This window comes from Corapipo altera, unplaced genomic scaffold (genome assembly GCF_003945725.1).
Source record: "Corapipo altera isolate COAL_440 unplaced genomic scaffold, ASM394572v1 61411, whole genome shotgun sequence".
Taxonomy (NCBI): Eukaryota; Metazoa; Chordata; class Aves; order Passeriformes; family Pipridae; genus Corapipo; species Corapipo altera.
Genome location: NW_020884875.1, coordinates 24,646,215 through 24,662,727, shown reverse-complemented (window position 1 = coordinate 24,662,727; position 16,513 = coordinate 24,646,215). Strand labels below are relative to the sequence as shown.

General features: G+C 37.1%; 1 protein-coding gene across 6 annotated transcripts in view; it reads left to right on the top strand.

The window, feature by feature from the left end:
- Positions 1-16,513, top strand: part of PRUNE2 (prune homolog 2 with BCH domain) — a 148,803-nt gene that overhangs the window by 40,171 nt on the left and 92,119 nt on the right. For all 6 annotated transcript variants that reach the window (XM_027634605.1, XM_027634607.1, XM_027634606.1 and 3 more), the window contains exons 4-6: positions 401-564; positions 7,019-7,171; positions 9,596-9,690. In XM_027634605.1, coding sequence (XP_027490406.1) covers positions 401-564; positions 7,019-7,171; positions 9,596-9,690 — 412 coding nt within the window. The remainder of the gene's footprint in view (positions 1-400; positions 565-7,018; positions 7,172-9,595; positions 9,691-16,513) is intronic.

Genomic DNA, 16,513 nt, shown 5'->3' with positions numbered 1-16,513 from the left:
TATTTTCAGCACATGTAGAATTTTTTTTTTAAATTATTAATTTTTATAGATTTTGATGAAGGAAATGTAAACATTTGAGTCTTAGTAATGTATCAAGCTACAACTGGACATGTCTATCTCATATTGGCCTTTTTAGCCACCAATGTGCTTGCAACAAACATGGATAGAGCCCTTCCTAAGTCTTCATTCGTGAAGCCTAGCCATGATGATGATGATGATGAATGTATCAAGCAATAAAAGAACTCTGCCTTGTGACATTCTTTAGCTTTATAGCAGACTTCAAGTAGCAATAGGAATAGTGTTTTAGTCCCGAATTTAAGAAAAAAGTTTCACTCTTTTTACTGGATTGTCTAAACAGCTAGAAAGATAAATATATATAACTTTTAAATTTGCTTGATAGTGACGATAAAAGTTTGGAATCAGCTGTTGTCAAAGTCATCAATCCAGATGAGCAATGTGACAGGAGCCTGGAGTTACAAGCGTGTTCTTCCTCTTTAGTCGTAAAAGAGATTCTTCAAAAGGCACCAGAGTTAATCACTCAGCAACTGGCTTATCTCCTCAGAGGTGAGAGATTACTCTTTATATTAAATACTGAAAGGTTTAATGGAGTGTTTCTGAATCTGCTCATGCAGAAAGAGTGTGATCCATTCTTTGGTTAACAATCCCTTTAAAGACCACGGGAAGCTTCATAAAAGAAGCAGGGAGTAAAGAGTTTGTTAAAGAGTAACATTATATTGAATATTAAAAATGTGCATTTAAAAATAGGCATGAGAGGTCTTTGCTGTATCACTAGACAAGAATATTAGATGGAGCTGTCGACACACCAGCTGGGTAGCTGGAAAAGCTGTGCAGTTCGTTGATTCCAGGGGCATTGTGGACAACAATATGAATTGGAATCTAATATTTACACGTTAAAGCTTCTCCCTCCCAATGGTGGTACTTTTTAATAGAATAATTTTTAATGGTATGATGCAAAACTTCCACTGTTTAAAACCACTGTTACCAAATCTTTGTTGTGCTTTCCCTTTCTCTTTTATTGTATGCACAGTAGAGTAGAAAGAGGAGGCGAGCAGAAGTATTTTCTGCTCTGTCTTCATAGTTCATTGTTTTTGTTAATTTTCTCAGTTTGTTTGCTGCATCAGAACTCTTCAGTTGAAAATAAAAACAGGGTTGAAAAGAACTGATGACTGGTTTTAAGTTATTTACTGAATTTTAATAGTGTTTAATAAATTTTGTAGTTTTAGGTTTTGATTGATGTGCAACTGTTAAATGCCCTTTAAGAAATTAGTGTGGGCATGTTTAATGAGGGTTATGAAAACTTGTCTACACTTTGATTTCAGAAGCTACTGCAATCTTGGCTTGTCATTGTAGTGTAATCACTGTGATAAATAATGTAATGAGCATGTTATGAGAAATTGCAAAAGTTAATTTATTTTTTTAATGTTCTATAGAATAAGCATTAACAGTAACACAGCATTTAGCCTGCTTTTATAGTATCTTTCAATGCTAACAAACTTTAGTAAACCTACCTTGAAATATTTTTGTAATCTCCAAATTTCTGTGAGTAGCTCCCCAGGAATCTAGACAAAGGACCAAGCATAATAATTGATTTTGGAGGCAGAACCAAAAAAAAAAGGCATTGGGGGAATCTCAGGATACTTGTTTGTTGGTTGAAGGAGTCAGGAGGGAGTGCTCTGAATAATGTTCAAGAACATGATCAAGTACTATAAGTGGATGTAAATGTCCACATGTTTTGTGTCTCTAATCTGTATCCAAATTAAAATGAAGTGCTTTTATTAGTGTTTGTGTTTGTGCCCTTCAAGTTTGGAGGGAGATAGTAGCTAATTGTTTTTTTAACAACTAGGAACTACATTTTCATTATTGTGTTTGGGGAACTTATTGGACACAGAAGTCCCTCCGCACCTTCTTTTGCATAGTATGAGAAGTGACTGGCAAAGCCTAGAGAACACAACACAGCTGCACTTGTGATTGATGCTTTTCTACTTCTCCCAGCGATGCAGCAAGTCCTCTTGTGGGTCTCTTAAAATAGAAAAAGGTTTTGGTGCTTAAGAATCTTCCATACCAAGTTCAGAAAAGGCAACGAATCCCATTACTGGTTTTGGTAAGATTCATAAAAAAATATAAATCATAGACATAAATGTATGTAGATAGCAGATCAAATTACAAGCAGTCTGAAAATAAAATATCAAATACAGCCTACAATATCTAGATTTTGTGTTTCTCTGTGTGTATTATGGCCTTTTATCATAAGGTATAGCTTCTGAAATTCATTTTACCTGTAAGCCCAGGAAATAAAGGGACCAAATACCATGGTCTGGAAGGAGGGGTGGCTGTTTCATTCTCACTACTGAGTATGTAGAGGCTCTCAGGATGTCCCCTCTCTTTGGGGGCACTTCAGAGGCATAGAGGCAGTGAAAAGGCTCTACTGTGTTTTTCACGCTTCATTATGTTACTTCCAATGTAGATCTGTATGTAGTTAGTATGTCTAAATTTTGGGCAAAGTTCAGAAGAGAAGGCCAAAGTAGAAGTCAGATTGCTAAGGATTAGGATTTTATTTTTGTAAAATGGCTGAGAGATGCTGGGAAGTCCTCTTTCATTTTCTGGCTTTCCAGGGAGTAAGACAATAGAAGTATCTAAAATTTTAGGAATTATCGTGTAGTGACCATGACAGCTCCACTTACTGCCTCTTTTCCAAACTTCTTTTTTCTCAAAGTCTGTTGGCAACTTTTAAATTTCAGTAACAAGGGCAGATGTTTATAACCTGCCACATTTCAACTTTGAACAAGCTTCACCTGCTTGTCTGTGTTAAAAAAAAAAAAAAGTCAAGAGGAAAGACTTTTCGTGTGAAACCGAGCATTATTGATTTAGGCATTTTAATATTTAAGGATTTTTTTTCAGGTGAGTGCTTTTCTGGTATCTTTGTCTCCCCATCAGGCATGATATAAGTTAATTCTACCTTTGGGCTTTGATTAGAGCCTGCTTAGAGAGTCAGTGTTGTATAGCCATAGCTGCCTTAAGTTAGAGCTTGTGCTGTTCCTGGATTTGTGCCCAGAAGCAAACAATTATAGAACCTGCCAGAGTCTTGGGCCTGTATTATTTTATTTCTCCAGAGATGTTTAGAAGGGGACTGTTGCCAAACTCAGATCCATTAAACTGCTGAATCATTACATTGTCTGCTGCAGCCAGCTGGCAAGGATGTGATTCCAAGCACTCACTGTCAAGTAGCTTGGGTCAGTGTACTCTCAAAAATACCTCCTTATGTTTATTTGTATAAGGCCTTGAAGGATGCCACAAGGTGCAAACTGCAACATGTAAATACAGACAGATTTACAGCAAGAGCATCAGCAATCTTTTTATGTGTATCTGCTTTTGCTAGTTGCATAGTTGAGGTCTTTTCATACCCTGTTGGGGCAGTCTGACTTTTATTAGAGAAGATTAGTTCGTTATTCTAGCCACCCAGACAAATGTTAAGAAATGTCCTTTTAAGGACTCTAGGAATTATGCCAATATTTTTTTTCTGTGTTGTACATTGATCAGATGATTCACATCTTCCTGGATTGATGCATCCTTAGTATATAGGCCAGAAAGAAAGGATCATTTTTAACTGCACCAAACACTGCACTTACTTGGACAGATACCTTTCTTTTTAATGTGTGGAAGCAGCTTTCTTGGAGACAGTACTCCTACTCTCTTCCTCCATATTACATTGTGTTGCAGCTTCATGGCTTTTCATGTTAATTACAATGCAGATTGCTTTCTTGGATCTGTTTACAGTTTGGAGGCTGTGAGGGAGTGCTGTGTGTTGAAGTTTACTTTCTATGAGGGACTATTGGTTTTCCTCTTTTCTCTGTCCTTTATATTTCCTTGACAGGAGAAATGCCTATATTTTCATTGTGCTGTTTCTCTCAGCCATAAACTTATAATTCAGGAGATGCTTGTGCTTTTCGTAATGGTCTCCCAAAACGACTTCTGCTTTCATTAGATCATGTTTAATATTAATGCACAGCAATTGCTTTTGGCAAAACTAATGCTTCACTTCCAAACCACTTTGCAAAAAAAGAACAGAAGGCACATTTTTTTAAGAGCCTTAACCTGTTTTCTAGTGGCCTCTTCTTTGGAAAAAAATATATGTAGAGTGGTGTGAGGTACACAAGAAATAATATTGAATCTTGTATTGCCTATTATATATTTTTTCTGTGGTTGTCAGCAAACAGCAGCCTCCATTATGCTTTCAGAAACCCTGGGGGAGTTGCACAAGCACTCAGTAAAATCTGCAGGAGATTTCTGAGACCGCGTATTGCTTTTACAGCAGTTACTTCCAAGACAGCACATGAGGAAACAGACTACTGACCTTTGGTCAAAAGTACCTTAAGTGAACTGTTTTTCTAAACTACCTGGAATCTTAGCCCTCACAGGAATGTTGAGAGATGTGCCTTTCTTTCCTGCTGATGAGCATAGTATTAAAGAATGATCATAGTATTAAAAGATGAGTAAATGTTCATCTTAGGGCTTGCGGACACCTGGTAATATGAGAAGGATCCTTTTCTTGATTTCATCCTATTAGAGAAGTTAGCAATTGCAAACACTACAGTATTGCTATGACAAGTGAGAAAAACAGTCTTTTAAAAAACTCTCTCAGCCCTCTGCCTACGGTGAGTCAAGCTCACATCATGTTGACTTCCAAAATGTTGAGCTTGGTTGGATATACAACTCACATCTCTTGTTCTACTGCTTTTTCCTGTGTGTTTGTAATAAGATCTTATCTTCTTGGTCTTACCCAAATACTCTGTTCCCTGGAGCACACACAGCTGTGATAGAAGTTTTACATACTGCATATCTGAGGATCTGTGCAAATGGATAGATTGCCTAACTCATCCTAGTGCTGCTGGAGGGCTGTGTGGGGTATGCTGCAGTCTCTCTCCAGTAGGTAATTGTATGATAAATTTGAGCATGCATTGTAGATCCAGTACTTTCTTCTGGAGTCTCCATTTCCTTTGTGTGTGCATGAGCAATTTCCCTTTCTGCTCCTGGAGGAGGATAAAAGGAGTGCTGAAAAAGCAGAAATTTGTTGTTGCTAAAATAATTCATGCAGCCTGGTCACTGAGCTGCCATTTATCGAGGTGCAGCTCTGTGCTGATTGGGAGTGTGCTATGGGGTGTATAACTCATTCTGGTCACCACCCTTCTCAAGGTATGGACAGCTATATGTTTCAAGCATGTATATGTAGCACAGACACTGTTACCTGGTTAGAGGTTGAATGACAAAGGGGTATTTTTAGATGAATTATCTTGGAGGCTGCTGATTGAGAAACTTTCTTCCTATGGAAGGAAAAATAGGCTTTGCTAATGGGTATAGATATCCTGAGTCCTTTATACATCAGTTATTTACCTGTAGAAATCTGAAATCTGCTTGCTATGGAGCCATATTTTGTGTACCTAAATCTACAAATGTCAATGTTAGTCAGTATACATGATTTTCATGCAGTCTGTATTTATTTAATATATTTAATACTATCAAATAGAGCAGGAGCATTGTCTTAAAGTGATTGTAGGACTGGCATGAAGAAATAGCTGCTGCAAATTGAAAGATTATTGGCAGTTAAAATATCTCTAACAGAAGCACAGAAAGGAACTTCGTGTATTTTAATTTCCAGAAACTAATATCTGACAGGGAACAGTTTTTGTCTTGTTAAGCATTATTTATTATTTAATTCACACAGGTTGTGTCTAATAAGGAGGTGTTTACTTAGCATTGCAAAATTGCACGTGTTTTGTGAATTTTGAAGAAATGCTTTTTTTTTTTATGTGATAACAATATAGGAGAAAAATTGATACATACTAGATGTTTGGGTCCTAGTCCATCTAGTGAGATTGAGGATGGCTGTGTCCAGGGCTTTCTTTTACTTGCTTCACTCTGTGCTAAAGACTAAACACTTCGGTTTATAGTAACTATCTTATGTTATTGTACTGATTTGCTCATTGACCCAACACAATACAATGCAATCATACACTTGTTTGAAATCCCTATGCACAGTAGAGTAATAAATAATTTCAATGCTGAAGTATAAGATTTTATTATCCTTAATCTACCGTGAGTAATTGGAAGTGAACATATCTTTGGGTATATTAACAAATGGGATCTCAATCTCCAGGGAATGAAAGGGTGACTTTATACCCTAAACAACCAGGACTGTTTTACATTCAGGGTGGAATATGTGCAGTATGTAGTTGTCTGAAAAGACATTACTCTCACCTCTGTATTTTAAGAGTTGAAGTTATTTATTGGATTATATTTCTTTTAAATTTTGAGTGCATCATTTTGATTGACTGAATAGGTGTTTCTTTGCTATGTTCATGGAATTAAAATCATAGAATGGTTTGGGTTGGAAGGGATCTTAAAGATCACTTAGTTTCATTCCTCTGCCATGGGCAGAGACACCTTCTACTAGATGAGGTTGCTCAAAGCCCCATCCAATTTGGTCTTGAAAACTTCCAGCGGTATCGTACCCACTTCTCTGGGCAACCTGTTCCATTATCTCACCACCCTCACAGTAAAGTATTTCTTTCCTTTTGTCCATTATAGCAGTTAATTGACATGTCTGTAGAAGAAAGACTGGCAATGTGGATTTACTGTTTCAAAGTATACCAGAACTTGGTCTAATGCTTAGAGAGAGGGATAAACCCTGGTGTCCCGCCACTTGCTGCTGGCATGCTGCAGAACTGTAGGTGTACAGAAGCATGCTGCACACTGTGGCAGCACTGAGACCAGCCAGTTAGCTCTACCATAGGCACTGAAAAGGCACCCAGTTCAGATTTTAGAACTTTCATGTTAGGAGGATGTTTCTGTGTGAGTTCAATATCTAATTCAGTGAACAAATCAGTGGAAACAACCTCCGAGAAAGAAGGGGCTTGGATAGCAATACAGTAAACATTCTTGATTCTGTAGTACCTCTTTGATATTTACAGGAAGCATTGATTTTTTTCTTTCAATATTTCAGGAAGCATTCTTTTCAAGTGCATGTCTTTGGAAGCTGACAGTATCACAGAGCAGCAGGAGAAAGTGCTGTCAATCCTAGAGGAAAAGTTTCCAGATCTTCCCCCACGAGAGGAAATTATCTCTGTACTTCAGGAGACTCAGTTTAATGCACAAGGTAATGCAACTTGCTTCCATTTTTCAGACCTGTTACAAATATATTTATGTAACTGTGTCAGAATATTGTCTTAGTGTGTGTGGTGAAAATAGTTGCAGCGTGCTATCTTCAGTGACAGTTAAATGTGTTATATTTAATTTTAAATTAAGTTGCTTACATTCTGAATCATGAAATTGTGATGTCTGTTGAGGAACTACTAAACTCATAAATAATCTTATGTTGCTTTTACAGATAAAGTTATCATTAATTAATGCGTCAACCCACATGCAGAAATTGTGCTGAAACTGCCTACATGGTGTGGAAGTGGATTTTATTCTAAGATCCTTCCGAGTTTTACCAAGGACTGTGTATAGAGGAAGTGAATTTGACACCAGACTAAGATTAAGGAAGCAGTGGGAAAATTGCAATTCTTTTCTTTTCTTCTTGTAGAAATATCAAATTAAAATATTTAGTGATCAAAAGTGGGAATGTTTGAACCCAAAATTTTGTAGCAGGCTTTTGAGGGGATGCTCTAAAAGCTGGAAGACAATTGTTGCAAGAACTCTTAAATTTTTTTACTGGCATTTGCTACCAAGTTGTTACCAAAGAGCAAGTATTAAATTAGTGAGGTGTTTCTTTCTTAGGTATGTCAGGTATGCACAGGGTTCATGCAGACACAAGGTCTTTTTTTACCATTCTCTGTTCACCCATCTGCAGAAATCAGTCAGGAATTCAGACCATCAGCCTGAGATGGCTACCCTATCTGGTACGTAACAGACTTTGAAGTGCTTCTTCCTTTGCCCTTTCTTTCAGTGAGGTTGCAAGCTAGTTTAGTTCGGGGCAATAAATCTTCACACAGTTCCCTGAAGTTCTTCCAGTCAAGTAATCACAGTTCAGAAATTAACTGAACAGAGTCTAGATTGGAGAGACACAGTGAAAGTGGCTTTTATGGAGTTCTGTTCTTAGTTCTGCCAGTTGCCTAGGAAGATGCTTCAGTACTTGGCTCATGTAGTTTTCCTAATATCAAATGCAAAGTAGATAGAATCGGTTTAGTCTGCATGGTATCAGTTGCCAGTAATTTATATATGCTGCATAAGGTGGGCACTGTCATGCCCTGTTTTTATCTCATAGCTGCTGTTCTCTGTATATTACAAGGTACATATTTAACGCTGCATTTATTCATGTGACATTTGTATTATTAAGGTGTTGCTGAGTTTCTGAAGTCCTTTGAAGGTTGTAAACTCTGCTGAATATTTTACCTCATCTACCTGTTATTTGAAGCAGTATTAGGACATTTCAGCAAAACAAAGTTCTCCGTTTCATGCAGAAAGAATGATTCGGTGGCCTGAATTCACGAATTCATTTGTTATTTGAGAACGAGTAGGTTGCAGCCCATCAGAAAGTCTATAAGTTATGTACAAGTATTTTTTAAATGACAGATAAGTTTATGTTCATCTTGTCACTAGACTGAATGCAGTAGCTGGACTCTGTACAGGAACAGTAATGAAAGGAGTCATTTCTTAGGCTTAAGTTGGTATTTTTTTTTCCCTCTTAAAAATCAGTCATGCAAACACATTTTGGATGTTATGCTGCTAAGCTTTAAAAGTCAATGGACATTTTAAATGCCACCATACAGTGGGGTACATGGCTAGCAGCATTCTTTACATAGACGTTTCGCTATCATATCTCTGTTTTTTATCGTCTGATATGTCTATGTTCCTCTATATAACATGTGTTTATTTTGAGAATCTTTGCAGCATTTAGGCAGACATCTTCAATTAGGGAAACTTAGTTACTTCGATTTTCAATACATTATGCTTAAACATATCAATATGTCTAGTTGCAATGTGAAATAATTCCAATTTTATACAATTGTTTGTGATGTTAATGTTTGTATGGTACGTTAACATCTACTCAGTATGTTAATGATTTGATGTACATAAGAAAAACCTACTGGTGTTATCTCTTCGTGAAAAAGGTTAGAAAGATTGAATGACTTTGCGCTTAGAGAATATCTTAAATGTTTTGCTTCTGAGTATTTTGTAAACACCATGGTATTCCACAGGTGCTTTTCGATATATTGCTCATTCCAGAAGTATTTTATATTACTGATTTCGTATTAGACCATAGGAATGGTCTGTCTATACGTTCATCATCAACTGGAGTAAAGCTGACTTGAAAAATATGAGCTGCGTTGCAGAAGACTTAGTTCTTCATCTTCGTTGTTATTGTGCCCCCTCCCTTAAATCTCTTCCTTTCTTAAAAAAATCCCTCTACAAACATTAAGCATTGAAATATTAATATTGGTTCTAATTTTCTCATAGGATTGTCCTGAAATACAGAAGCCTCAACATTAAGGTCTAAGCTGTCTTTTTAATTTGTGTTGATGCATCTGTCAACTGTAGATATTTGTATATATTGAAATTCCTGTCTCTTCTCAAACAGGTGTGAGTATTGAGGAGGTTATGCTGAAGGATCTCAAGGAGATTTCGGATGGAGAAATCAAAGTAGCAATTAGCACTGTGTACGTGACACTGGAGGTAAGAGGAAACTTAAACAACATAGTAGGTAAACAGCCTTATGGCATAGGGATGCAGTTCTTTAATAAAGATTTCGAACAAGTTTTTTTCTCAATATTACACATGAGCAGAATTTTCAGTGATTTAATTAACTTTGGTAGAAGCAGTAGCTGTTTGTTGTCTGACTTATGTTATTATGCATCTGATTATTCCCTCCCATTAGACTTTACCGTGGTGTGTTCAAACAATGGCATAAGAAAATTGCAGCCTTTGGGTGAATTGCAGTTGTGAGCTTTCTGTCGTATTTCAGTAGGTAGTTACTAACTAGGACTTTGTCCTACCTTTACTTATAGTATGGTATATAATTTATAAAGCCATTCTAACACACTCTAGGCTTTTTGAGAGGGAGGGATATGCCTTCATACCTTCTAAAAGCCTATCTTGAAACTGTATAATGAAGTGTAATGAAGTCCATTGACACATTGCCTAAATTAAATGTCTGTTGCCAGAAAGAGAAGTACCTCAGTGGGGCAGAAGTTTGTAAAATTTTGATCTTTTGAATCAAAACTATAGATTTATTTTTATGAGTATCCCTGAGTGTGCTGGTTTAAAAGTTAACCAGCAGGGGAAATGAACTCAACTCAAAAGAGAGATTGCAAGTCAGAATAATAATTTAATAAAATAATACAATAAGCACGACTACACAGACAAGCAATTGGTCTCAACCCACAAAACCCAAATGTACAAACTGGCACCCCAGGGCACAAACAAAACCGTGCTCCCTGGGCCCCCCCCCGAGTCCAAAGCAAAGGGAGAGGGGAAAAAAAAAAACCTGCTGGTGGGAGAGCTGCTGCAGTCCGGCCAAAGTGGTGATTGCAGTTCAGTTGAGGGTGGTGGTCTCAGTCTGGCTGAGAGCGGTGAGCTGCAGTCCTCCTCTGGATCCCACGAGAGGTGGAAAGGTTCTGAAACTCCAGGTTTATATATTCTCCAGCTCAGGCAGCAATGCTTAGCCCCAACCCCAGAGCGGGGAATTCCATAAAAGGATGCTCAATCCTTCCCTCAGAGTGGGGAATTCCATAAAAGGGTGTGAGGGTGCTCAGTCAGGGAATTCCACAAAAGGGCATGAGGACAGGAGCATGGGGGGGGGGGGCACCTTGCAGGCCTCTACTGACAACAGTTTCTGGGAAATGGCATGGAGGGCTATAGAATACACAGTTTTGGGCTACACCCATCCAATGATGAATCGGTCCCAGCTGTTCTAATAGGACACTGAGACAGCGTGAAAGTGACTGCTTTGATCTTCTTTCTTGAACAGTCCCAAACATTGTGTAATTTCTTAGGGAAAACTCTTGTGTAATAAGTTTTGTATCATTATCTCAAGACAATTTGTGTTATGGCTGTCAGTAGCTATCTATCTGAAATACATATTAATGTTACTGGCATTTAAAAATATTAGTGCTTAGATCACTGAACAATTATGACATGACACTTATTTCTGATGGAAGTTTGCGTACTGATACACTGATTAATAAGAAAACTAAGCAGACTGAAGAAAATCTCAATAACAAAAGCACTTTTATAGAGTATATATTTGTAATTTTCAATCTGTCTGTTTGTCCGAAGGTCACCCATATGAAAATATTTGAAATGCACAAGAAATTGTCATCTTGTAATTTTGCAGTTTATTTTAATCAAAACTTTTTTTACCTCAAATGGTACTAAAAAAGAAAAATATCTTTTGGATAGTTCTTAACTCTGAGATTAGCTCTGCTGGTTAGAGCATGGTGCTAATAGTGCCAAAGTTGTGGGTTTGATCCCTGTATGGGCCATTCCCTTAAGAGCTGGACTTAATCCTTGTTGGTCCCTTCTGACTCAGAATATTCTGTGATTCCCTTGTATGTCCTATGAGATTTCTTACAGTATGCCTCTTGTAATTAATTTTACAAAAAATAAGGTGCTTCTGTGGTTGAAAAAGTTTGTGGTGCAATCCAGCTAATAATAATCCATAGGTTTCTACTAGCATACTAAAATACACAAAGCAAGTTGGGTAGGAAAGCTTGGAGAAATGAAGCAGAATCTATTAGTCTCTTGATTAGTTTCTCAGTGTTAAGCAGTCTTTACCACCAAACATGCACTGCTTTATGAACCATTTGATCCTGAAAATTGTGCCAAGGTTGGGAGGAAAAGGGATGAGGAAAGAGTATGTTAAGTAAAATACCCAAAAGAGAAAATGGGATTTTATAAAATTCTTAATAAAATGTTCCTCTTCTTTTGTTTTAAATCTTTCTCTTTTACTTTACTTTCAATGAATGATGGACAGAACCAGTAATTAGGAGCTAGTTTTAGCATTACATTTTCTTTTTATTTATTTTTCTTTTAATTGTGTTTCATAGATTATGTAGAATGCAGACCTTGGCTCCACAGATCTAAGCTCCAGTTAAGTATGGCTGACCTTACATTGATACTCTATATACTCAAATTAATTGTAGCTCAGAACGTATCTTCTTAGCTGAAACTCACAATTTGAATTCAGCAACATTAGGTTTTTGTAGTCCTCAAAGCAGGCAATTTTAAATTTTTTTTTTAAGTGATAGTGTAACATTTGATGGTGACATACCTTGGTCAAGCCATGTCAAGATCTGATGGTCAAGCAGTACATGTTTCATAATTGTTTTTCTTAGGACATATCTAGTGGCCATTGTGGAGGAAAAAGGAGATTCAGTGGCATGTAAGAACAAACTGACTGGTGTTTTACTGGTGTTAGGATGGATTTTAGGTCCAATCTGTTAAGTACTTTTATTACTAGTATTTTTGATGGGATTTTTTTCAGGAGGTTACAGATACCTTCGCCTGCTATTTGCTGCCTGTTGTTCTGCTGTGAATAGTTTGCATCAGAAAGGGCTAACTTTTCAGGGATGTAACTGCCTTTTTTTTTTTTCTAGTTATAAGGTTTGCAAAGTTATACTTTGTAACAAAAGGACTCAGTTTCAAAATTGGAATGGAGATCAGTTTTGCACTTACTGTATTTACTGCTCTTTGTTCAAACATGTTCTGAACTCACTTGATTTACAGTGCTTGACTAGCAAAAGACCTTTTTAACTTGCTCTTATTAGAGTCAGGGATCATGTGTATTTGCTTCACCCAGTGTCAGAAGCACAATACATACAAGGGAATTAATAACAACCCTGCCAAACCTATCTCTCTGTTCAGTTTAGAATTCTGTTATGAGCTCAGAATACACAAACTTTAATGACTTCAGGATTTTCTCAGCAATAATAATGGCAATTTGTTATTCATCTTCAAATTGCTCCACAGACATTACCTGATTAAATATTAAGGGAACGTAAAGAACAGGTTTGGCAATAAGTATTGAATCTCTAATGTATTTGCTTTTTCAGAAGTATCACAAGGTCATTTTTCTAAAGTAATCAACAAATATGCAAAAGTATCTTCCATTAGGGTGCTTTCTATAGCGAAGTCATTTTGTGTGGATATGTTTAGGTTTCTGTAAGAGTCTGTATGCAGCTTTGCATTTTTTGAGACCTTTGGATATGGCCCTCCTGGATTTATGTGGCATAAAAGCTGTAAGTTGAAATCAGACCCATCTCTGCAGTGACTGGCTGTCAGAGTATATACTTCTTGGATTTCACATGCATAGCCACTTTTCTTTCAAGAGAACCACAAAAGAAAAGTGGCACTGCCCAAATTACATTTATTTTTGTTGCTTTTGTCAGAAAGTTTCCCCAGTCAAAATAATGATTATGCATATGATATTGTAGCAAAATTCAGTGCATGTGTTACAGTTAATTTCTGTTACATTATGCTATGCCCTGAGAGTATATTTTGCTTCTCCTCTGCTAGAATTCTCTTGGAAACAAGAAATATCTTCTCAATATAACTTTCTGAGAAAGTAATATTTTTTTTTACCTTAGAAAGAAATACTTCCTTTGTAAACTGAACTCTGTTCTCTGCTTTCTTAAGGGTAGTGCACTGGGAGAACAATCCAGATTTCATGAGTGTTCAGTTTAGTTGAAATGGCTCATGATATAGATCAATTGTGTTTATTGGACTAAGTCTTTTATCTTTTGATGCATGAAAATTTCTTCTAACTCTTCACAGAACTTGCAGTAACTTAGGAATATAGAAAATCAAGTTAGTCCACAAAGAAGCAGGTCAGTCAGTTGAAAACAAGATCTATGATCATCTGCTGCTGACTGATATAGACAAGGGAAAATGTGTGTTCTGAAGGCTGACTGATCTGTTGAGGTTTTTGTTCATGTTTCTGGCCATGGCATCCATACATCTCATAAAGACAGTTTCCAGGTTGCAGAGACTCTGTAATCTCTGTGGCACCTCTATGAGGGTGCCAAGCTAATGGTTTAGAGAATATGTCAAAGCCTCAGTGGAGGCTGCTGCCACCAGCACTGTTTCTTTAAGAAAGTGACCTGAAAATTCATGCTGCCACTGTAAGCTTGACTGTCCTTAGGTAGCCTCCAGCAGTCCAGATGCGTTGAGGATGGTATCAATGGAAAGTTCTGTCTCTTGTAACAATTTCCCTCTTTGTGGTTTTGCACCTCAGAGGAACCCACAGTGGCTGTTCCAGCAAAAGTAACTTAGGAGATTTAGAAATGTTTGGGTGCACAGTGGATCTGCTTCTTATGAAATAATAGTCTGATCTCAGAGAGATGGTTTAATTTTCAGGCTATTTTGTAGTATTAGTAAGGCATGCCACTATGCTACAAATTTGGACAATCTTATTTCTGTATTGTGAAAAGTGATGCTTTTAATACTTCTGTAAAGCAAATCAAGAACCTCTGTCTTAGCTGAAGCATGTCAAATAAGTGATGGGTAGACTGTTGCACCCAAATAAATGAGGTTACAACATGGTTCTTTGGCGGTTTGTACTTTTGTTGTCTGTCTGTAATGATTATGTGCATATATTATGTATTGGGAACTTTCTTGCAGTATAAATGTAAATGTGCTTTAAATAGCATTAGATTGGTCCATGAATTTGTTTTTAATGCTAAAAACAAAACAAGAAGCGAACCCCAAGTAAACATGTTAACATTTAATCTTCCAGTAATGGAATTGGAAACAAAATTCTCAGCAACTTACAAGAGCAATGCGGTTTGGTAGTATTTTTTTGATGCCTGTTGTGAGAAGTTAGGGTATGTAAAATAAATGATGTATGGAGCTGTAGGAATGCGACTTTTGCAGACTACCTTATGTCTAAGGAACATTAAACATAGGGTTCTCGTTTAGCAAATAAATAACCATTCATTTCAATGGCTGCATAGTCTGGACTTTTGTGCATATTTTTGCAAAGATGAGAAGAGGCCATTAGGGATTTAATATAAAATAAATCGCCAAGGGGTCTTCTCATAGTCCTAGTCTTTCTGCCACATGGTGTGTCACTAATGTGCATAAATGGGCTTAAATGAATTTGTTATCTGTATTACATTTGCAGTATGTATATATTTATATATTATTTTTTAATTGTGTTTAAAAATAAAACATTAAATACAACATTTCTGAGAGTTGAAAACATACCATTTGTAAATAAATCAACCTTAATTAAGGTCTTAAAATGTCAGTGTGTGAGATCTGCCTTAGGAAAACTTATATATAATACACAAAGCTTGAATATACTTTCATTTGCCTTTTTAGAAGTATTAAGAGGGTAAAATCATCACCTCATATGACTGAATAGTGCAGCCAAATGTGCATTAATGTAAATACTATTCTCATGTTTAAACATCAGACTGCTGTCTTCTGGAGGACAATAGCTGTTCAATTGATGCCTCAGATGAGCCAAGTACCCCAGTTGTAATGAGTGCAATCCAAGGTGTGGAGTGATTAGACAGATTAGCTGAATTCTCTGTTAAAGTTAGTTGTCTCTAAAGATATGAAAGGAATCTGGTGGGGAGAACCTTTTAAGTGGTTGTTTTAAGTGGTTGCCTTTGCAACCAACTGGGGAATAAGCCAGGCCAACCAGAGCAGCAACAGCTGTTCCTCAGCCGTCTCCCAAGATAAGAATGAGACCAGCCACCTCAAGAATACATATGCCAAGGTACACATGCTTGGGGAACAAATACTAGGAACTGGAGCTCTAGACCTAGTCAGAAAGTTATGGTATTATAGGAATAACTGAAACATAATAAGACAAATCATATGACTGGAGGATTATGATGGATGGCTATAGGCTTCCTGCCTGTCTTTCATAAAGACAGGCAGAAAAGTAGAGGAGGAAGAATTGCACTTTGTTAATGTGAACCTTGAATGTATAGAAGTGAACTACAGCAACCATGGAAACCCTATCAAACACCTCTGGGTCAAGATTAGAGGGGTCATCTGCAAGGGAGATCTTAGATCTTAGATTAGGCATCTGCTACCAACCTCTAAACCAAGATGATAAAGGCAGAGAAGCAGTATCTGGATCACTTAAGCAAACTTTAGATAACAGATCCTGGTTCTTATGGGTGACTTCAACTACCAAGAGATTTGTTGATAGAGCAATACAGCAGCTTACATTATCCATCAAGTTTCTCATACATGGTTCCTCATACAGACACTAGATGTGCCAACCAGGAATGAGGCACTGCTGGACTTGCTACTCACAAGCCAAGGAAACCTGCGTTGTAATATCTCAGTTAGTGATGGATTTGGCTGCATTGATGTGGTGAAGTTTGGAGTCTGGCTGTGCATGCTGAAGGTTAGTAAAAGGCAAAGTTTTTAGATTTTTTGAAGGCAAAGTTTTTAGATTTTGGAAGAGCGAACTTCAGCTTGCTCAGGGCTCAGTTGAGAGGGAAGCTTCCGTGGAGAATAGAGGACCTAGCAAGAGCTG